This window comes from Salvelinus fontinalis, chromosome 31, assembly GCF_029448725.1.
Source record: "Salvelinus fontinalis isolate EN_2023a chromosome 31, ASM2944872v1, whole genome shotgun sequence".
Lineage (NCBI taxonomy): Eukaryota > Metazoa > Chordata > Actinopteri > Salmoniformes > Salmonidae > Salvelinus > Salvelinus fontinalis.
In genome coordinates, this window is record NC_074695.1 from 24,199,669 (window position 1) to 24,223,057 (window position 23,389).

General features: G+C 41.0%; 1 protein-coding gene and 1 long non-coding RNA gene across 3 annotated transcripts; one reads left to right on the forward strand and one right to left on the reverse strand.

Annotated features, from left to right (window-relative positions):
* The first annotated feature begins 7,810 nt into the window (after nt 1-7,810).
* On the forward strand, nt 7,811-17,771 carry LOC129829907 (uncharacterized). 2 transcript variants are annotated; one of them, XR_008755475.1, is made up of 5 exons: nt 7,811-8,057; nt 8,294-8,424; nt 8,939-9,146; nt 9,392-9,555; nt 10,400-17,771. It is a non-coding gene; the product is annotated as an uncharacterized LOC129829907 (long non-coding RNA). The 2 variants fall into 2 exon arrangements; XR_008755476.1 differs by having other exon boundaries at nt 8,297-8,424.
* Nucleotides 17,772-20,890: 3,119 nt separating this feature from the next.
* LOC129829365 (melanocortin receptor 3-like) lies at nt 20,891-22,270 on the reverse strand. The gene has a single exon (XM_055891032.1). The coding sequence runs from the start codon at nt 22,268-22,270 to the stop codon at nt 21,263-21,265; it is 1,008 nt and encodes a 335-aa protein (XP_055747007.1). The 3' UTR covers nt 20,891-21,262.
* Nucleotides 22,271-23,389: the final 1,119 nt, after the last annotated feature.

Sequence of the window (23,389 nt, forward strand, 5' to 3'; positions counted from 1 at the left end):
ACAAACAACACAGAGTTACACATGGGATAAACAAACGTCCAGTCAATAACACAATAGAACAGTCTATATACAGTGTGTGCAAATGTAGTAAGAGTAAAAGTAACCATATAAGGAAAATGCATATATGTGTGTGTACTGTATGGTCCAAGAACATTTACTGCATTCAAAACAATGGGAAAAACTGTCCAAAGGTTTGAGAGTACAAAATACATTTAAATATCCTCAAGAGGATGAAGCTGGGAGCCATGGTTTTCAAGCTGGATGGCATGTCCAAGAGGCATGCTCCTTTCTCCTTCTCTTTCTTGTTTAGCTGTCATTTTAGCATTGTATCCTGACTGACTGCCTGTTCTCTGCTCTGGCAGGTTTATTTTGTCTTGACAGCTAAACAAGAAGGAGAAGGAGAAAGGAGCCATCTACATCTTAAAAAAACAGATCATGGATAAACCTCTCAAAATGTATTTACTCTAAAGTACCTACGGTATATGAAAGTGTCATAACATACAGACATACAGTAAACTTTTATCTGGATATCCTTAATAAGATTTTAATCCATGTTGTATTTCAGTCTTAGTCGTAAACCCTGTTTATACCTTGTGCTAACATCAACTCAAATTTGATTTGTCACATGCTCCGAATACAACAGATGTAGACCTTACCGTTAAATGCTTACTTACAAGCCCTTAACCAACAATGCAGTTCAAGAAAGAGTTAAGAAAATATATACTAAACTAAAGTAAAAATAGTAAAATAAAAATAAAAGTAACAAAATAAAAGTAACAATGACGAGGCCTTGTACAGGGGGTCCAGGTTTGTCGAGTTATTTTGTACATGTAGGTAGGGGTAAAGCGATAATTAACAGTGAGTAACAGCAGTGTAAAAACAAAAGGGGGGGGGGTTTGGGGGTGGTCCGGGTGGCCATACGATTAATTGTTCAGCAGTCTTATGGCTTGAGGGTAGAAGCTGTTAAGGAGCCTTTTGGTCCTAGACTTGACACTCCGGTAAAGCTTGCCGTGCGGTAGCAGAGAGAATAGTCTATGACCTGGGTGACACGCGTCTTGTGTCCTGATCATGTCAACTTTCTGATTGTGCTCACATTTTCAGACTGGTGTAGATGATTAAAAGATATATTGTGAACGGATTTTGATCAGATCTTTTAAGTGTAAACAGACAAGATCAGGACAATATCAAGATTAAGGACGCATGTTAGCGGCAAGTATAAAGAGAGCTTAAAAATCAGGGACTCAATCTAAAAGTTATTTCTCTCACTCTCTCTTTCTCTCTTTCTCTCGCTCACTCTTTCTCTCCCGCTCTCTCTCTCTCTCTCTCTCTCTCGTGATTCTCATTCTATTGTTTGCAATAGCTTTTCCAAGATGGTGTTTGTGAATTTTGCAGAGCCTTAGCTAAGGATCAGGGTTTCTTGTGTCATTGACTGGTGTGTTCTTGCAAATCTCACGGTTGCTTTATTTGAAGTCTGCTATCAATTAGTCACGACAAATAGTTGCCTGCACTCTGCTCCGAGACACTGACACAGCTGTTGGGATGTCAGAGGTATAAATCACTGCAGTGAACCCAATGGAGGAGGAGGGAGGTTGAGAGGTTGGAGGTCTTTGTGGAGCAAGAGGCTAAAGAAGTGGAAGGAGACCTTGTTGATTTGAAGTCACAGGGCCATGCTGTTGAAATATAGGAATAGTCTTCACGTGGTATTGGGATATTGTACCCTAATGCCGTGCCCTGGTTAAGTTTGAATCTGTTCCGCATCTCTCTATCTTTCCATGAGCTCTAAACTTTAGGATATCAAGAGAGACCTTTCCAAGGACGGTTCCATGTGTTGGTTTCAGCAGACAGAGACTAGACACATAGACACACAAACTCAGTGCTCACACTTGCTCCTATCTAGGATCACTTTGAATGAGATTGCAGATGGATCAGAGTGCAGCAGAGCCTCCTATGGTTAAAAGAAGGATCCCTGGTGTTAGACAGGGTACATGGAAAGTACATTTCTCGCCAGTAAACGGTCCAGGCAGGTTGGGGGTCCGGGTCCAAGTCCATCTCCTCTCCTCCTCCCCCCACCTGCCCTGTCAGTGACTAATTAGAATTTGCTGTGCTCAGCCCCTCGTGCTCTGGGCCCAGGCCTCCCCAAATGGCTCCCCTGAGGCTCCCTCCGGCAGGAAGATGTCACAGAGGCACAGGAAGGAAAAACACGCACAGCTGACCTCTTGGAACTACTCTCTGTGCGGCAGGCCTTGGGTCAGCAGCAGTCTTGACATCATCCGGCAGTGGGACCCAGATGTACGGCTCCCTGCGGTAATGCCTGAATGAATGAAAAAGTGTGTTTTCAAACCAACAAATTCAGCAGTCTTTTCCAGGGATGACAGGGAGAAATTGATGATAACCCATAAGACGGAACAGGAGAAAAGCATAGGCAGCAGAATAAGAAAGTCCACTGTGGATGTGGTTTAATTTGTATGAAAAACGGGCAAGGATGTACCTGCCTTGGGGACCTACAGGGGAAGTTTTATATTGTATTTTGTGTTGGGCCCCCCCAAAATATTTCCTACAGGAAGACTTTCAGCAGGGGTGAAATGGTGCTAGACAGCACTTCCATCTCCTCTCACTTTGACAACTGAGATGAAAAATGGCCTGCATATGTGTTCTATTGTTTGTGAAGGAGAGGGGAAAAACTGTAGAAAAGCAAACTCAGTCACTTTCAGCAACATCTTTTTCAGTGATTTTACTGTAAGAAGTGATATTTTTGCAGCTGATCTGTATAGATATAACTTATGTCAACTCAAACACTTTACTCATCATGCATAACTACAGTGGAATCTCCACAAAAGCAAGGGGCAAAGAAAACTTGGCTAAAACCAGACACAGCTTTCTCCTATTGGTGGAGCTTGGGTTCCAGCGTGTCATATGATCGTCAGTTAATCAACCTTTCTATGAAAGTTGATATGGCAGCAGTTTAGTGAAAAGGGACAGAATTGCATGGGTGGCACACATCATAGGGCTGGAATGGAGAGCTTTTACCTAACACTCATGAAGAGAGCAATTTTCATCATACTTATGAACTAGGACTGAAGGACTGAAGGAGAACTGAGGAGGACATCGGAATACAGAGCATGCAATCAGGTACTATTATCATAAGGATGCACAATCAGGTGGATAAAGATAGTTACCCCCCAAACAATGGTGTGTTATCAGTTCTGGTGAATACCATTATCCAGATGTAGGATCTTAATTTGAGCCAGGTTGCTACAGCAGTAAAATAATCCTGCAGCAACAGGAAATGTGAATTATTATGTGGATTATAATTAATGGTCATTTTTTTGTAAGGGTTGATACATTTTACGTTAGGGCAAATCAAGTCTGACATGGAAATTATGAAGTTTAGAAGGATTTTTAAAGGCTTCTAAAAATTAGAAGCCTTTTTAAACCTTGAATACACACAAATTTGCATTTCCTGCAATGCAGGAAAATTCTCAGCAACAACAGAGTGGTCAAATTAAGATCTGTAGGAGTCCAGTATATTAAAAACTAAAATAACTTTTTGTGTATGGACCACTCTGATATATAATCATCTCTCCCCCACAAGAAAAACTAAAACATTTCATCCAGAAAAGTGTAGGAAGTGCAGGGTTATTTCAACACCATAAGGGAGCTCTGCCCCAATTCCCTGCCATGTGCTTACCTCCAGACATGTGTAGTCCAGAGGGCCTTGCTAAAGAGCTCTAGCTGAAAAAACAGTGTGCAGGGCTAATATTTTAATCACATCCTCTCCAAGCAGGCCCGCAGCGTGAAATAAACACTATTTCACAATATTTCAAATACCCACTGACAGGGGAGAGGTCCCTTTGCTCAACCTGAATGTCAGAGATATTAATGGCTGTCGGACATGCGTTTTGGCTCTCCCATTCAGAGATTTGGATGTACCCCCTTCACTTCTAATCTTTTACGACTAACTTTTCCGGAGAAGAAGGAGGAATTCTGTCTGACCATGCAGATGAGGTTTTGCAGGAGATGGGCTGCCTGAATAACAGGTCGTGTCTGTAGCAGTACCCTCCCATGAGCATATGCACACAGGAATCATTGTTTTCATTTGCTGCTGAGCTTGGCAGGTGGGGTTGTAGTGTGTGTGTGTGTGTGTGTGTGTGTGTGTGTGTGTGTGTGTGTGTGTGTGTGTGTGTGTGTGTGTGTGTGTGTGTGTGTGTGTGTGTGTGTGTGTGTGTGTGTGTGTGTGTGTGTGTGTGTGTGTGTGTGTGTGTGTGTTGAGAGGGTGGAGGGGAAAAGCAGAGGAATTCCCAGAGAAGGTTATTGCGGAACAATACAGGCTATCCTAGTGTTGCTTTACTCTGGCACGGGTTGCTGTGACCCACCCTCAGTATCCCGGCCCAGAGGCAGAGGTGACAAGTTGGCAACAGCCACTCCAAGACAATGCTTTCTTGTAAAAACAATCGCACAATGTGAGACAGGCTTGTGCGTGCTCACACTGACCTGTTCAAAATATGAAGCAATTTAATCATCATCAAATTATCAACTATTATGAAAGGGGCAGTTTCTTTTCCATGTCAGCGAAACGATGAGTGGGTGAGTTGGGAGTAGAACTTGGCTTAGACCATGATGATGATGTCATACTGTCTGCCACACAAGTAACATGGTTGGAGTATTTCATGAAACAATTTGTATCTTCTAATGTGAAAATGTAGTAAAAGTTTTGCATGAGCTGCAAGAAATGTGTGTCAGACAATGTTAACATGTCTTGTAAGACCAGGATGGTGTGTGTGTCACATGGGAAAGTGTCCCAGCTGGCTTAGGTGCTAGGCCTGCTGGAGACCTAGAGAGGAACCATTGGCTTATTTCATTGCAGCACAAAGGCAAACACTCAGAGGATATCCTCAATCAGGGGCCAGAGAGTGAGCAATGAACAACCTCGTTGACAGAAACATGGAGCCCTACACTTGCAGCTGGGCACCCTAACAACCTTGGGGATTTACTGTAGTTTGCAACACTCTGGAAGTAGTACAGTACAGAATATGGAGGATCAGGTTAAAACTTTCCACCCCCCAAAAAGCACAGACACAGTCACTCCTTCTGGAAATTTAGTAGTGACTGTTTTTAGACTATATGCAACTTACTACATCGATATTTGTAAAATCTTTGGGAATTCTCCTTTGCAGCAGTTGAGAGGATGTCCTCTGTTTTGCACACACTGAAATATTGTTTCAGTTGCAGCACATTCCACAGCACTTGAATAAGATGCATCCTACTGACCATAACATCAGAACACCTGGACGTTGGCATGGTCCGACGAGGGTAAGATTATTTTGACAGTGTTACTAGCCTCATCATCAAAATAATTGGGAATATATTTGTTAGACCAAGTGGATTGGAATATTCCATTCCACTTTATAGCAGTACATTTTCTCAAGGCATTGAGCAATATGAAAGCAATTATAACATGACATAACTTTTAAATGATTTAAATCACAAAGAGCCCAATTCTGACTCAGGAAATGATGCCTTTCCTACGCACTTCTCGGTAGTTGGTATTCAGACTTACCTTATGAATGTGCATAAAGGGCTTTGGAGGTACGGTTCCCTTGTGCGCGCTGAATATGTAATTGTAATGTAATTCAACCTCTGAAATCCCCCCCACTTCCTGGCCAACAGATTTTTTCATGAAGTTTTCATTCAATAGGGTTTTCAATACATTTATCTTAAGCCAATACGTTGTACCTTTCAGTTTCAGAATTTTGTTGACAGACTCAATAGAATTTATTGAGAGAACAGGTTCAGAATATTAGGTATCAATGACAAAAATCCATCTAAATATATGCATATTGTCTCTGTTTAAGCACCAATTGGTAGGTTAATGTAATTAGTATGATGGGAGACAGAGTGCTGGTTTCAAGCGCAGGGTGCAACAGGTGTTTATTTAGTAAAGGACCACAGGAGAAGGCAGATAGCAGGGTCCAGGGACAGGCAGAAGGTCATACACAGGGAATCCAAAAAGGTAACAGTACAGGCAGGGAAAAAGGCTAATAACTTAGTCCGGGAGATCAGGCAAGGGGTTGATGACAGGAAATCTGATAGGCAAAAGTACAGTCAGGGAATAGGTAAAAAAAACATTGTTAGTGAGAACAGCCAAAAACTATGATACACAGGAGGACTAATATGGAAATGAACAGCAGTCTGAATAGACTGTGTATCAAAACAAACAATACCTCACAATGAGGGGGTGCAATGAACTGAACTAAATACTGTCTGTAAATGACATACAGGTGTGTGAGCGGGTGATCAGTATTCAGGTGATTGGGATCTGGAGAGTGAGCTGCGTTCAGGGGATCTATGTGTTTGAGAGTGTGAGCTGGAAAGTGGGCTGGAAAGTGAGCTGCGTTCAGGGGATCTATGTGTTAAAAAATACTCTGATCTCTGATTAGGGTTAGGATGGTATTCATGAATCATAAAAAAATGCTTTGGACAGCCTTTATGCACGAAATAAAGAAAACAGTGGTTTGGTTCATTCTGAAAATTGCCACATTCAGTTCTTTAACCCACGGTAATGTTGGAAGATTAGTGTATATACATTTCATAGGAGAATAGTGTACAATAGTAGGCTATACCCTTGTCTATTGCCTGTACTAACCATAGAACTATGTGATGACACAACCAGGTATTGAGCCATGCATCGGGTTCAAACTGTTACAGATTACTCATTTACCTACTTCTCTTCAATAACTCTTACCAAGTTGTAAATTACAGTGCATGGAGAATGGTGTGATGTGTATAGAAAAAAAATAAGTACATGCTTTTTCCACTTGGAACCGGAAGGTTCGCTACACCTTATTCAGGGTTTCCTCGCATGTAAAGGTGGTGGAATTATTAGGGAAATAAGTAATGGTCAGAATACGGCGTATCAGTAGACACACCTCCGCCACACCTTTATTTATTCCATCTCCACCTAAAACGAATAGTGGGTGAATACCATACTATTCTCATGCTTAAATTCAAGGTCAGAATACGCACAAGAAGAAAAGTTTACATTCCTTTTACACATGCTTAACTCTAGTAGGAATCAGCCTTAAAATCCGAATGAACCTATCCAGCATTAAGCCATCATCTCCAAGATCACCACTTCTTACAAATGTGTAAACACTTGTAAACTTGTAAACACAGCTGCCATGACCAGCTTTCAATAGGAAGCGGCAAAGCTTCCGTTGATCTTATTTGGTCCTCAGCAGCAGCTTGCTACACCTCCCTCCCTCCCTGTTGCTCATTGTGTCAGCATCTCCTGAAGAAGGCATTGTTTAATCCAGATGGTTGGAATCCAAAGACCTCACTCTTCCCTTTTCCATAAAGTCAGTCTCCTAATAATAACTCATATATCTCACTACCTCTTTCATTAACAAGATTGACACATACCAAAAAGGAGAAACAATGGGGAGGTCCTCTGGATGAAAACAACAGGATGAGACAGTCTCTTACTGTATGTGTTTGAAGTGAACCTGTTGACTGCTCTGTATCATGATGACTCCTGAGTGGAGGGAGTTGGGTTGCTTTCTTGCTGGTATATCAAAGCAAGTAATAAATCCATAGTCTGTATATTAAGTATTGCAAAAAGCATTGAATTGAATCAAACACCATTTACACATAACTGCCACATGATGGCATGATATAGCAACTTTTCTCTTTGGCTCTGTCTTTGTGTGTTTTTGTGTGTGTTTTTGTGTGTGTGTGTGTGTGTGTGTGTGTGTGTGTGTGTGTGTGTTTAAATCGAAAGAAGAGCTTCCTCTTCTCTAAAATGTCACAGATTCCCATGCATGCACGCACGGGAATCTGTGACATTTTCGAGAAGAGGAAGCTCTTCTTTCGATTTAAACAGCTCTTCTTTGGAAATAAAAACCAAAAATATAGGCCATAACCTAAACTTAACCTAGCTCTCACAACTTCCCACTACCTTTTTACAATTTTATGATTACCTGCTACTGTAGAGCAGGTCTTCAAGTCATAACTTCTACTGAAGATGCATAAGAGATATCACTATGCTGATTTGGGTTGGGGTAAGTGTGAATTTGCTACATTATTATCATATCGATGGTTTTGACAATGCCTTCATTAAACGCAGGCCTAGAAGGTTGGAAGGTTATTTGCGTCAGAATGTACAATTAAATAGAATTTTCACATGTGGGACATAATTGTGAAATAAAAATGTTACAGTTCAAAACAAACTCACTTGCTTCACACTAGGATTTAAAAGTTGTCTTCTATGTGTTTATTTTGTATTTGTTTGTTACAGCAGTGTATGTGATGGTCAGTTTAGCCCTATCTGATAGTCTACTAATAATCCAAGCAGACTGCAATGAAGATGTCTCTATGAAGTGTGAAGCTGTCCAGGATAAGAGCTATCGATCTGTTACATGGTATAAGGTAGGCTACAGTATGCCATGATAGGTACTGTATTAGTAGCTTATCATCAGTGAATATCTCTATTTCAAAGACATTAATTTGGGTATTCGTTGATGATGTGAGCAGGTTATTAGTTCATCATTTAAATAAAAACATGTATACAATTTTGTACTGTAATGGCAAATATAATTTTTTATTTGTTTTAACTTGTGTCACATATTACATATTAAATACAGTATTGTTATTAAGTTAGAGCATTTATTTTCACTGAGAGAAGGCTTAAACAACTCCCTCCTGTATGAGACATTAAATCTACCCACTGGGCACAGACGTCAGTTCAACTTTTAGTTTTGATTTACATTTGGTTGAGTTGTCAACTAAGGTGAATTCAACTTGAAATCAACAAAAAATGTGTTGAAATGACATGGAAACAACGTTGATTGAACAATTTTTGCCCAGTGGGTAATTTGGATCCATTCCTCTGATGTAACAGAATAGATCAATATAAATACATTATTTTCTTCTCTATATTTAGTTGAACAACCAGACTGGTATTATCAGAAGAAGTAACGGTGAGAAGCCATATCCCTTTAGATTTCCCCGACCTGCTAGGTTTGGACCAATGGACAGTCTAGTTCTTCCCAGAGTCAGGCCTGAGGATGCAGGGACATACCAGTGTCTCCTCAGGGCCAACATAGGACAGACCAACAGAGATTCAAAGGTCACCCTCAATGTATCTACAGGTAAACTGTTACACGCTATTCTGGTTTGACTTAGAGCAGGATATGGAAATTGATAGTACTATAACCTAGGTTACAATGAGGGTTGATTCATTGATTGTTTGGATACATTGCTTTAATCACCATAAAAGCCACTGGGCCAGGCAAAAATCCAGGTTGCATGGGACAGTACAGGCCAGAGAATAACTCATGAAAGTGAGCATACTGTATCTTTCCTGGTCTTCTTAACTCTTATCATATATCCACAGATTGTGTGATCCATACTACAGTGGCAGTGACAGCCTGGCAGAACGTGACTCACACTACCCCAATGTGTCCCATACAATTGGTTGAGGTCTCTGTCATATGGACTTCATGTGGATTCTTGATACTGGGTTTTGTCAAAATCGCTCTGTGTCTAATCTCTATTGGGGTAAATCAATATTCTTCACATCCAAATACATTTTCTGTATAGCCTTTATTAGCCCTATTTGGTTTCATGGTAGTAGAATATATAGCTGTTAGGCTACATTACTGGATATTCTCAAATATTACCTCCTCAAATGTACCATAGGTACATTGACATAAACTAGTGAGTGTGGAGGCATCTTACTTTAATAATGTTGGTCATGACAGACAACTATCGAAACTCCATAAAGGCAGGGGTTTTAAAGGTCCAGTGCAGTCAAAATTCTGTTTTTTCTGTATTTTATAACATATTGTACAACAGCTGATGAAGCTAACACTGTAAAACTATGAAAACATTTAATCAGTGTTATTTCCTGATGTTTTATGGTTTAAAATACAATCTACACAGGACCTTCTAATCAGCAGGTTTGCATGGATGGGAGTTTTGGCTTTCCATGGTGACATCACCATTCTGTAAATTGGTTAATAGACCAATAACAAAGAGAGTTCCAAACCTCTCTGCCAATAACAGCTCGTTTTAAATGTTCCCCTCCCCACTCAGACCACTTCCAGACAGCCCTAGCAAAATTGTTGCTTGAGAAATATTTTTTTGTAAAAAAACAAACATATTTTTTCCTATTTTAATGGAAAGTACAGTACTTAATTGCTACCCATAAATAATTTGATATTGATATAAAAACTTCTGCATTGGGTCTTTATATTGTAGGTGAGATGATTCAATAGACAGGAGATCCACTCTGTGAGGTGACATTTACTCTCAAAGCGGCACCTCTCAGCAGCTGCCACCACATCCTCTTGTTTTTCTCCAAAGTGCGAACATTATGTTCACATTTTTTTTCTCTCAACAGGTTGTTCGAAACATCAAGAGGAGTCATAGCAGGAGAAAAAAACAACAACAGTGGTGAAAGAAAATCTTGGTAAAAAACCCACGTTCTGAGCGCAGCGGTTTCAAGAACTGCTGGATTTTAGGTCTCTGGAAACATTTGTTAAGCTGCGTTAATACATGCAGACCAATTCTGATTTTTTCCCCGAACACATCAGATCTTTTCACATCAGATATTTTTCAGCACTGATTGAATTGGTCAAAAATATCAGAATTGGGCTACCTGTGTAAACGCAGCCCTAGAGAGTTCACAGATGCAATCACTTAAAGTAAAACCTTACAATGTAATGAAAGGTGTAAATATCTGCTTTAAATATAGTTCTGCTAAAATCTTGCAATAATACCCTGAGCAGCTTTCCAGCAAATGCAGTTCTGTATACTTATTGTTGACCCTACTTATCACAGACTACCTTATCGATTTTATTCTGCCAATACCGGAGTTGATGAGTGAAGATGCATTGTTTTGATTTTCCTTCCAACCACTTTGTGAAAACTTTGATGCTGATGAGGTATGATTCATGTCCAGAATAGCCAGTAGCCCCTGCTGATTGTGCCTTATTGAGTAAACTCAACGCTGTTCAAACAGCAGGATGCTGTGAGGACAACTTAGGGCAGGGGTTCTCAAACTTTTTTGGTCCACAACCTAATTTTGATATGTGAAAATTCTTGCAAGCCCAACCATGTGAACAATTATGTAAAATTATGTAATTAACAGCCAATGTTTACTTTTTTACTTGGGGCTCTGGCAGTCAATTGAAAAACATTCTAACAGTATTTCTGATTGTCTTCTCAAACCACCATCACATACTTTTAATGTGGGGCTATGACAGTCAATTGCAAGTTAGTCTGACATAATGTATCTTATCTCACCACCACTAATGACGTGGGTGTGCTTGATGCATGTCGAGTCGGAGCTTCTCAAAGTCAGGGGGCGAGATCGACAGTGCGCACCACATCTCTGCTGTTACATCCAACCTGGATCAATATTTGGTTATAATGCAGACGAGAGCACTGAAACCAGCTTCACACACATATTAGGTGGTGAAGACTAGCCTACCATGAGTTTTATGGTGCTTTCAAGACAACTGGGAACTCAGAAAAGTACGAGGTCAAATCATGACGTCAGTGATTGTTAGGTCGGAAAGTTGGAGCTCTAGAAAATCGTAATTCCCAGTTGGGGCACTTTCCTTTCCAAGTTCCTAGTTGTCTTCAACGCACTGAAGTCGGAAGTCGGACATTTCCGAGTTCCCAGTTCCTAGTTCCCAGTTGTTTTGAACGCGACCATTAATGCTCATAGGGAGACGGCAGGGTATTCCCTTTGAGTCAGGAACCAAAACTCCTCTGTAGTGAACTTAAATGCATTGTCTTCAGCATTCGGTCACATGACAGCTCGTCAGCTGTTCAATTTCACTTACCAGCATGTCAACTGAGCCAGGGTCACAGTCAAACGAATTGGGAAGTACAGTAGGTCCCAAAGTGCTCTTCGAAGCGTTGGAGGTGAGCAGTCATCACTCGTGTGGGACACTTACTGATGCTGTTTTCTGTTATTTTCTTTTAATTACACAGAAAGTCAACCAAGTCTGTATTCTTTAGATCCGTTGTGAATGACAGTCCCTCTCTTAATGTGAAAAATCTTTCCAACATTCCCCCTCAATAACCACCAAGCCTTGGTGTGAAATAGAACATTGTCATGCTCTGATCCAATATCTCCATGTAGTTTTGCGAACAGGCGTACAAGTAGTGGATGTGGTTTGATGTAGTTACAATCAAAGTTAGCTGCTGCAGTAAATTCTGTGCTCAGCTCTTTTGCCGCCAGTTGCTCTCGGTATATCATACAATGGTCCATATGGCAGAGGGAGATCCATTCATAACTAGAGTGCAGAGGCCTGCATGCCGTCCCGCCATAGATGGAGCCCCATCTGTGCAAAAGCCCACCATTCAATCCCATATGGAATCTGTTTTCATCAATCAAATCAAATCAAATGTATTTATATAGCCCTTCTTACATCAGCTGATATCTCAAAGTGCTATACAGAAACCCAGCCTAAAACCCCAAACAGCAAGCAATGCAGGTGTAGAAGCACGGTGGCTAGGAAAAACTCCCTAGAAAGGCCAAAACCTAGGAAGAAACCTAGAGGAACCAGGCTATGAGGGGTGGCCAGTCCTCTTCTGGCTGTGCCGGGTGGAGATTATAACAGAACATGGCCAAGATGTTCAAATATTCATAAATGACCAGCATGGTCAAATAATAATAATAATAATAATAATAATAATAAATCAATATAGCCACGCAGCACACTGAACATCCTCTATACCGTTTCATGCTCGGGAATCGTGAGAAAGAACAATATGTCCTCTTGAATAGCATCCCCCGAAGTGTATAGCGAACAAAAGTCAATGCGTGAGCAACTCGGCCCTCACAGCTAACATTCATTTGGAGAACATAAGCTGGGGTGCTTGAGTAGTTCAGTCAGAGTTTCCTCTTGATTGCTAGCAATAGCATAACTTATTTATTTAACAGTGTTATCTGACAACGGTATTGATGTGAGTTTCTGTGCCTCTGCCTACCCACACATTGTTTTCACCATATCAATTGCGGCCGGTAATATCAAAGTCTCAGCTATAGTGTGTGGTTTCACAGCGTAGTGGGCCTAGCCATTCCCCGTGGGAATGATTCAAGTGCGGCCTTTTCCCATGGTCTAAGGGCACTCCCTGGCTGAATTTCATTGCTAGAATTTAATCATTTTGATTTTGATTTTTAAGGTTAAGCACATTTCAGTGATTTTGAGATACAAAGAAGATATTATAATATATACTATATACACAAAAGTATGTGGACACCCCTTGAAATTAGTGGATTTGGTTATTTCAGCCACACCGTTGCTGACAGGTGTATAAAATCGAGCACACAGCCATGCAATCTTCATAGACAAAAATTGGCAATAGAATGGCCTTACTGAAGAGCTCAGTGACATTCAACGTGCCACCGTTATAGGATGCCACCTTTCCAACAAGTCAGTTCGTCTAATTTCTGCCCTGCTAGAGCTGCCCCGGCCAACTGTAAGTGCTGTTACTGTGAAGTGGAAAGGTCTTGGAGCTACAAAAGCTCACCCATGAAGTGGTAGGCCACACAAGCTTACAGAACGGGACCGCCGAGTGCTGAAGTGCGTACTGTGTAAAAATCGTCTGTCCTCGGTTGTAATACTAACTACCGTGTTCCAAAATTGCCTCTGGAAGCAATGTCAGCACAAGAACTGTTCTTCGGGAGCTTCAAGAAATGGGTTTCCATGGCCGAGCAACCACACACAAGCCTAAGATCACCATGCGCAATGCAAACCGTTGGCTGGAGTGGTGTAAAGCTCTCATTGGCCTCTGGAGCAGTGGAAATGCATTCTCTGGAGTTTTGAATCACGCTTCACCATCTGCCAGTCTTACGGATGAATCTGGGTTTGGCGGATGCCAGGAGAACGCTACCTGCCCGAATGCATAGTGCCAACTGTAAAGTTTGGTGGAGGAGGAGGCTGTCTGGGGCTGTTTTTCATGGTTCGGGCCCCTTAGTTCCAGTGAAGGGAAATCTTAACGCTACAGCATACAATGATATTCTAGATGATTCTGTGCTTCCAACTTTATGGCAACAGTTTGGGGAATGCCCATTCCTGTTTCAGTATGACAATGCCCCTGTGCACAAAGTGAGGTCCATACAGAAATAGTTTGTTGAGATCAGTGTTGAAGAACTTGACTGGCCTGCACAAAGCCCTGACCTCAACCCCATTGAACACCTTTGGGATGAATTGGAACGCCGACTGCGTGGAAGGCCTAACTGCCCAACATCAGTGCCCAACCTCACTAATGCTCTTGTGGCTGAATGGAAGCAAGTCCCCGCAGCAATGTTCTAGTGGAAAGCCTTCTCAGAAGAGTGGAGGCTTTTATAGCAGTAAAGGGGGACCAACTCAATATTAATGCCCATGAATTTGGAATGAGATGTTTGACGAGCAGGTGTCCACATACTTTTGGTCATGTAGTGTATATATTTTTTGGGGGGGGTGTATATATCTTTCTTTGGATTTTTCAAATTCTCCTGTGACCCTATTTTAATATCAGGTTTGAGAACTGTGACCCCTTTTTCTCCAGCGACCTCATTTTTATACCCTTAATTTGAGAACTGCTGACTGATACCCTAACTACACCGCTCGTGTTTCCCGTGCGCGAGTGTTGCAAAATAAATTTAGGAATCTAAGTTATTCAATTATTGCACCCACACTGCTCGCACGCGTCATCGAGCGTCTGCGTTGCCAAGGGCTAAAATAGAAGTAATTTCTATTTCTGACGCAGATCGCGCTGCAAGTCCTGCCTCTCCCATCTCCTCATTGGTTTATAGAAGCAGGTACCCACGTGCAATCTCTTCAATGGTTATACCCAAGTGGGTGATTGAAAGACAAACTTTGTTGCCGGTCGTCGTGGTAATACAATGAAAGTTTAGATGCCAATCACCACATAAGTTCAAAGATGAAAAAGCCTGGAAGGAGAAGAGATAACTAGAAACAATTCAGTTGATCGTTTTATGTGTAGATTAATTGCCGGAGTAGAGGACCTTGTGCATTTCAGGTAAAATAACAACTCAATGTTTATATCCCAGGACAAATTAGCTAGCAACAGCAAGCTAGCTAATAGGACAAATTAGCTAGCAAGTCCAAGCTAGCTAGCTAAATTACCATATGTGTTTAATTATTTTCGACCTGTCCCCAAATTAATGTAATTGGTTCAGAGTTTGTTTTAATATTTTAACCTGCGTGTCGTGATTGCGTTTGGTGTGGGGGGGACAAAATAAATGTATGCACGATGGTGCACGCGCGCAGCCAGTTTGGGTTCCGTGTTAGGGTCAGGCTGTGGGGGTTTCTATTGTTATTGTACTGTCATGTTATTAACTATGTAGGCCAGAATATTAAAATGTTAGAAGGCTCAGGTGTGTTTTTTTCTGTATTCTATTGTATTGTGCCTTGGTTTTTTGTCTCATTTTAGTCTCATTTTAGTATCTAGGCTTATGCAGGTAGTGAATGGATTTTACCAGTTTGTACTTTTGTTCGCACAAGAAACACCTACAAATTTGTTCAATGTATTACCCTCCACATTAACATCAAATCTACTCAATTGGTCACATGCACACGATACAGTGAAATGCTTGCTTGCTAACGGCTCTGACTTAGAATATGTGGACAACTACAAATACCTATGTGTCTGGTTAGACTGTAAACTCTCCTTCCAGACCCACATCAAACATCTCCAATCCAAAGTCAAATCTAGAATTGGCTTCCTATTCCGCAACAAAGCATCCTTTACTCATGCTGCCAAACATACCCTTGTAAAACTGACCATCCTACCAATCCTCGACTTCGGTGATGTCATTTACAAAATAGCCTCCAAAACCCTACTCAATAAATTGGATGCAGTCTATCACAGTGCCATCCGTTTTGTCACCAAAGCCCCATATACTACCCACCACTGCGACCTGTACACTCTCGTTGGCTGGCCCTCGCTTCATACTCGTCGCCAAACCCACTGGTTCCAGGTCATCTACAAGACCCTGCTAGGTAAAGTCCCCCCTTATCTCAGCTCGCTGGTCACCATAGCAGCACCTACCTGTAGCACGCGCTCCAGCAGGTATATCTCTCTAGTCACCCCCAAAACCAATTCTTCCTTTGGACGCCTCTCCTTCCAGTTCTCTGCTGCCAATGACTGGAACGAACTACAAAAATCTCTGAAACTGGAAATACCTATCTCCCTCACTAGCTTTAAGCACCAGCTGTCAGAGCAGCTCATAGATTACTGCACCTGTACATAACCCATCTACAATTTAGCCCAAACAACTACCTCTTTACCTACTGTATTTATTTATTAATTTATTTTGCTCCTTTGCACCCCATTATTTCTGTCTCTACTTTGCACTTTCTTCCAATGCAAACCAACCATTCCAGTGTTTTTTTTTTTTTTTTTTTTTTTTTTTTTTTTTTTTTTTACTTGCTGTGTTGTACTCACTTCGCCTCCATGGCCTTTTTATATTTTTATTTATTTATACATATATCTGTTTGCCTTCACCTCCCTTATCTCACCTCACTTGCTCACATTGTATATAGACTTATTTTTTTTCACTGTATTATTGACTATATGTTTGTTTTTACTCCATGTGTAACTATGTGTTGTTGTATGTGTCGAACTGCTTTGCTTTATCTTGGCCAGGTCGCAATTGTAAATGAGAACGTGTTCTCAATTTGCCTACCTGGTTAAATAAAGGTTAAATAAAAAAATAAAAAAAATAAAAAAATAACTCAACTCAACAATGCAGTACAATAACAATGTTAATCAAGAATCAAATGCCAAATACAAAAGTCCCAAAATAACAAGTAGTAATAAAAAGTAGAATAAAAAAATCTAGATCATAACTGAGTGAACAGTCTGTGGCTCGGGTGACCGGAGTCTGTGATGATCTTCTGGGCCTTCCTCAGACACCGGCAGAGGTTGTTATGCCACTCTGCCAGGGCTCCAACCTCCTCCCTGAAGGCTGTCTTGTTGCTGTCGGGGATCAGACCTACCACTGTCGTGTCGTCAGCAAACATGAATATGGTGTTGGAGTTGTACGTGACCAAGCAGTCATGGGTGAACAGAGAATACAGGGGGGCGCTGAGCACACACCCCTGGGGGACCCCCGTGTTGAGAGTCAGTGTGGCAGAGGTGTGGTTGCCTACCCTGTCAGGAAGTCCAGGATCCAGTTGCAGAGGGAGGTGTTCAGACCCAGTGATTGAGATGACTCAGAAAAGCTACATTTTTGCATAAGAATCTCTCACATCCTCTGCTTGTAAGAGGGAACTTTGTCATAACAAACTCACAGGTGTGAGATCTTAATTTGACCAGTATTGTCGCAGCAAAATAATCCTGCAGTAACAGAATTTGAACGTTTAGTCTAGGGTATTAGCTGGTCAAAATCAGGCTCCATGAAAAGTGTAGCACTGTTAATATAACCTATGTTAGTGAATTTATGTAACACCTGCGGTGGAGGAAAATTCTTAGCAACAACAGAGTGATCAGCTTGCATTTATACCTCGGTCATATCTCTGTCTGTCTGTTTGTCTGTGCTATGTTTCCCTGTTTAAAATTCCCCATCAAGAATGTATGTATAACCAACAACTAAGAAAATGATTCTTTGTTTCGTCATTGATAATCCTCCTCCTGGCTGTTGCTGTTTCAGTTCCTGTCCCTGCTTTCCTACCTAAAGGCAAAATTAAAGAACTATAAGTCACTCTCTCCTTATTGTTCTCTAGCCTGTATTGGCCTTAACCTGTGTGTGTTTGTGTGTGTGTGTGGGGGTGGGGGGGGGGGGGGGTAGATGCTGGTTTAGATGCTGTGCTGCCTGGTGCATTGGCTGACAACATCTACTGAGTACACAGAGGCTAACCCTGACTTGGCGTAAAGAGATTACACTGTCTGCTAGCATCAGATTAACGGAACATACTCTATGGATCACATACGCATCATTGAAATGTACAGAGGTGTGTCTTCTCATTGAGGGACGATTGAAATAGACTAGGCACATAGACTACACAAATAAATAGACTGTGAAAAAATGAGTACTCCATCTGTTGGTGATTTTTTTTTAAACAACCAGAACTGTGACGCAAACAATTTGGATATCACATTTATATAATAATAACAAATTATTATGTAAAAGTCATTTTTTCTGAATTAAAATACGGTCAAAATATATATATATATATTTGACATGTACTGTAGTTTATCATGTGAAAAATCATATAGGTTCATAGTACTATTCCTTGGTAGATGGCAAATCGTGCAGTGCACACACATGTTGAGCTTTTATGGATCCCTTTTTCTTAAATACATGCAATGAGATTCATTATCCCTGATTTGATACAGACAGGCTACAGCAGACCAGATTATATACAGTTCCGTGCTAAAGTATTCAGACCCCTTGGATTTCTTCACATTTTATTGTGTTCCAAAGTGGGATTAAAATGGATTTAATTGTAATTTTCTGTCAACAATCTACACAAAATATTCTGTAATGTCAAAGTGGAGATAAATAAAATAAATTCATTGCATAAGTATTCTGCCCCTTTGTTTAGGTCTGACTAAATTAGTTCAGGAGTAAAATTTGGCTTAACAAATCACATTATAAATGACATAGTGTCACGTTCCTGACCTGTTTTCCGTTGTTTTTGTATTTGTTTAGTATGGTCAGGGCGTGAGCTGGGTGGGTAGTCTATGTTATGTGTTTCTATGTTGGGTTCAATGTGTTGCCTGATATGGTTCTTAATTAGGGGCAGGTGTTTGACGTTTCCTCTGATTGAGAACCATATTAAGGTAGGCTGTTCTCACTGTTTGTTTGTGGGTGATTGTCTTCCGTGTCAGTGTTTTACCACACGGGACTGTTTCGTTTGTCTAGTCTGTTCCTGTTCGTGCGTTCTTCGTTTTGTGTAGTTCTCATGTTCAGGTCGGTCTACGTCGTTTTTGTTATTTTGTAATTTATTCAAGTGTACTTCGTGTTTCGTCTTGTCTAAATAAATTCATCATGTCTTCACAACACGCTGCATTTTGGTCCGATCCCTACACCTCCTCTTCAGACGAAGAGGGGGAAATCAACCGTTACACATAGGATTCACTCTGTGTTAAATAATAGGCGTTGACATGATTTTTGAATGACTAACCCTTCCTATGTCACCCATACAAAAAACATCTGTAAGACCCCTTAGGCAGGTATTGAATTTCAAGCCCAGACTCAACTACAAAGACCAAGGAGCTTTTCGAAAGCCTCATAAAGAAGGGTAGTGATATGTAGATGAGTAACAATAACAAATCAGACATTGAAAATTTATTTATGTAATGGCAAGTTAATAATTATGCTGTGGATTATATATTAAACCATCCAGACACATCAAAGATACAGTCCTCCTTCTGAACTGAGCTGCAGAACAGCTCAGGGATGTAACCATGAGGCCATTGGTGATTTTAAAACAGCTACAGAGTTCAATGTCTGTGATGGCAGAAAACTGAGGATGGATCAACAACACTGTAGTGACTCCACAATAATGACCTAAATGACAGAGTGACAAGAAGAATACAAATATACAGAATACAAATATTCCACAACTTGCATCTTGTATGCAATAAGGCACTAAAGTTATACTTCAACAAAACACAGCAAAGGAATACACTTTTTGGCCTAAATGTAAAGCCTTATGTTTAGGGAAAATCCAACACAACACATCGCTGAGTAACTGCCTCCTTATTTTCAAACATGGAGGTAGCTGCATCATGGTATGGGTATTGTAACGGATCTCCTCTTCGTCTGAGGAGGAGTAGGAAGGATCGGACCAATGTGCAGCGTGGTAAGTGTTCGTCATTTATTTAAAATGCACTGAACACTAAAATACAAAATAAACAAACAAAGAACAACCGAAACAGTTCCGTCTGGTAACTAATACAAAGACAGAAAACAACTACCCACAAATCATAGTAGGAAAACAGGATACCTAAGTATGGCTCCCAATCAGAGACAACGATAGACAGCTGCCTCTGATTGGGAACCACACCAGGCCAAACACATAGAAACACAACATCATAGAAAAAGAACATAGACTGTCCACCCTAGTCACACCCTGGCCTAACCAAAATAGAGAATAAAAAGCCTCTCTATAGCCAGGGCGTGACAGGTATGCTTGTCATAGGCAATTACTAGGAAGTTTTTCACAATAAAAAGAAACAGGATGGAGCTAAGCACAGACAAAATCCTAGAGGAAAACCAGTTGCTTTACACTAGAGACTGAGAGAGGAATTCACCTTTCAGCTGGACAATAACCTACAACATGAGTCCAAATCTACTCTGGAGTTGCTTACCAAGAAGACAGTAAATGTAACTGAGTGGCCAAGTTACAGTTTTTACTTAAATCTGCTTGAAAATCTATAGCAAGACTTGAAAATTGCTGTCTAGCCATCATTCCCAACATCTTGACAGCGCTTGAAGAATGTTTTAAAGAATAATGGGCAAATGTTGCACAATCCAGGTGTGCAAAGCTGTTAGAGACTTACCCAGAAAGACACACAGCTGTAATCGATGACAAAGGTGTTTCTAACATGTATTGATTGACTCAGGGAACTGAATACTTGTGCAATGAAAAAATTATAGTTATTTAATGTCTATGATTCTTTAAAAAAATGTCTTTGACTTTGACATTACAAGAGCATTTTGTGTAGATTGTAAAAATTTTAATTTCAATTTTAATCCCACTCACTTTGTAACACAATAAAATGTGAAGAAATCTAAGGGGAATTAATACTTTTGCAAGGCACTGTAAATCACCCTATTGTTTGTTTATTGTTGTTTTTTATTAATCTATCTATATTCACATTCTGCTAATGTGTCTTCCTTGCAGTCAAGGTAAGAATATGAATATTTTTAATTCATAAAATTAGTCACTCATGGATTTTAATCTTTCATTTTTTACTGTTTGCTTCTCACATTTTCACAAACACTATGTACACATAAAAACATCATCACAATAACAAAGCCACTAAGCCAAACCTACATGTCACAACAATGTCCCACAACACAGTGTCCAATGTCCCACAACACAGTGTCCATATAACAATGTCCATATACACAGTATCCATATACACAGTGTCCATAAAACAATGTCCATATACACAGTGTCCATATAACAATGTCCATATACACAGTATCCATATACACAGCGCATTGAACAACCACATTGAAAGCCTTTTCTGTGCCTATTTGAAAATGACCAACAACTACAACACTTCAGTATTTACAGTGGAAAATACTACAAGTGGCACTGAAACAACCGAGGATCTCCTTGAAGGTTTTGCGCATCTCGAGACTGCGGAAGGCATAGATAACGGGGTCTATGACAGAGTTACACATTATGAGCACCAGGTAGGTGGTAAAGTGGGACATGTAACAGACACAGAGCTGGTTCTTGGGACAGGTGATGAGGAGGATGAGGTGGAGGAAGAAAGGTGCCCAGCAGCAGACGAACACCCCTAGGAGGATGGTGATGGTGATGGCTCCCTTCATGCAGGTCCTCTGGGGCACCACACCCTCCGCGGGCAGAATAGCGATGCGCTTGATGTGAAGCCTCGCCAGCAGGAACATGTGAACGTACAGAGTGGCCATGAGCACCAGCATGGTGAAGAACATGATGATCAGACACACAACGACTGCCTTGCTCTCTGAGTAGACGATGAAGACTATCCCACAGAACACACATGTCAGCCAGATGCCACCGATGGCCAGGACAGCCCGCCGCATCGTCACGATGCTGTGGTAGCGTAGGGCGTAGAAGATGGTCACGTAACGGTCAATGGCGATAGCTAGAAGGTTACAGATTGAGGCCACCAGAGAGATACAGATGATGGAGTCAAAGAAGTTGTCCATGAGTTGAATAAAGTGGTCATCTGCCACAATCAACCGTCTGTTCAGCGCAGCGATAACCACCGTCTCTAGTGAGTTGGAGACACTCACCAGCATGTCAGCAGCAGCAAGACTACACAGGAGTACATACATGGGTGAGTGGAGGTTCTTGTTCTTCACCACTGCCAAGATCACCAAGATATTCTCCAGAAGGCTGACGATCCCCAGTGTCAGGAACACCTCAGCTTGGATGTGGACTGCCTCACATAGACCAGGCTCGATGCCGGTCCCGGTGCCGGTCAGGTTCCCCTGTTCGTCCTCCCCGGCCAGAGACTCCCTGGTGGTTTCATTGAGCCGAAGGTCCAGCGGCAGCAGATGTCTATAAGTGTTGTTCATCAGGTGGGAATTTGGACAACAGTTCACGGAGGGAGATGCAGGGATACAAGGTAGTGAGTGAGCCACCTGCCCCTTAAGAGCCTCTTCTGGAGCCCTGCTGCTGAACGTTTTTACTCCTCCTCTTAGATCAGAGCTAGAGAGAACTGTGGTTATCTGATTTGCTCCTGAGCTCTGAGAGCACTGTAAGCCCCCCTGGTCCAATTCAATGAACACACAGACAGCCTGAACATGGGTGTTTGTGTATACACACAAATACACGTAAGCACACTTGTGCACACACACACATTCAGTAGTTTGACATAGACTAAGTTGTTTCACGTTACGCAATTTTCACTTGACCTGATAATACTTAATCGATGACATTAACCCTTTCCTGCAGTCAAATTACCTAGTGGCCTCAGGGGTGGAATAATATTAATATTTTCTTATGTACATGTCATAACCAGTCATAAAATAATGCAATATATGTCACAACAGGTGTAAATATATGGGTCATGACAGTGTTACGAGATATTATGACAAGTTATGTCAGTTGTTATGACATTTTATGACATGGTTATGACTGTCTCATAAAGTGTTATGACAATGGCTGTAAAGTAAAGTGTTATCAATATTTTTCTAAATGTCATAATTAATAAACATTATTTCAATTTTGTTATATTTCAGTTTTCGGTGATGTATATAAAGTGTAATATTGGGATACAACCTCAAAATTGAATACATTTCAACCCAATATCTGACATGGTCCAGGTGTCTTCTTTTTTGTAAGCCCATTACCATGTGTGTGAGGTGTATACTTTTGTTTCAAAGTAGATTTGTTTAAAACTACCAAGAAACTAGCTGTCACGGTTTTCTTCCTGGGATGAAGGAGAGGACCAAAATGCAGCGCGGCTAGTGTTCAACATGTTTAATAAAGAATATATTAGAACACTGCAAACAACAAAACAAGAAATGTGAAAACCGAGACAGCCCTATCTGGTGCAGACAAAACACAGAGACAGGAAACAATCACCCACAAAATCCCAACACAAAACAAGCCTCCTATATATGATTCTCAATCAGGGACAACGATTGACAGCTGCCTCTGATTGAGAACCATATTAGGCTGGACACAGAAAC

What these genes read in the sequence shown, in the direction of transcription:
- LOC129829365 (XM_055891032.1), bottom strand. Translation starts at nt 22,270, where the DNA reads ATGAACAACACTTATAGACATCTGCTGCCGCTGGACCTTCGGCTCAAT.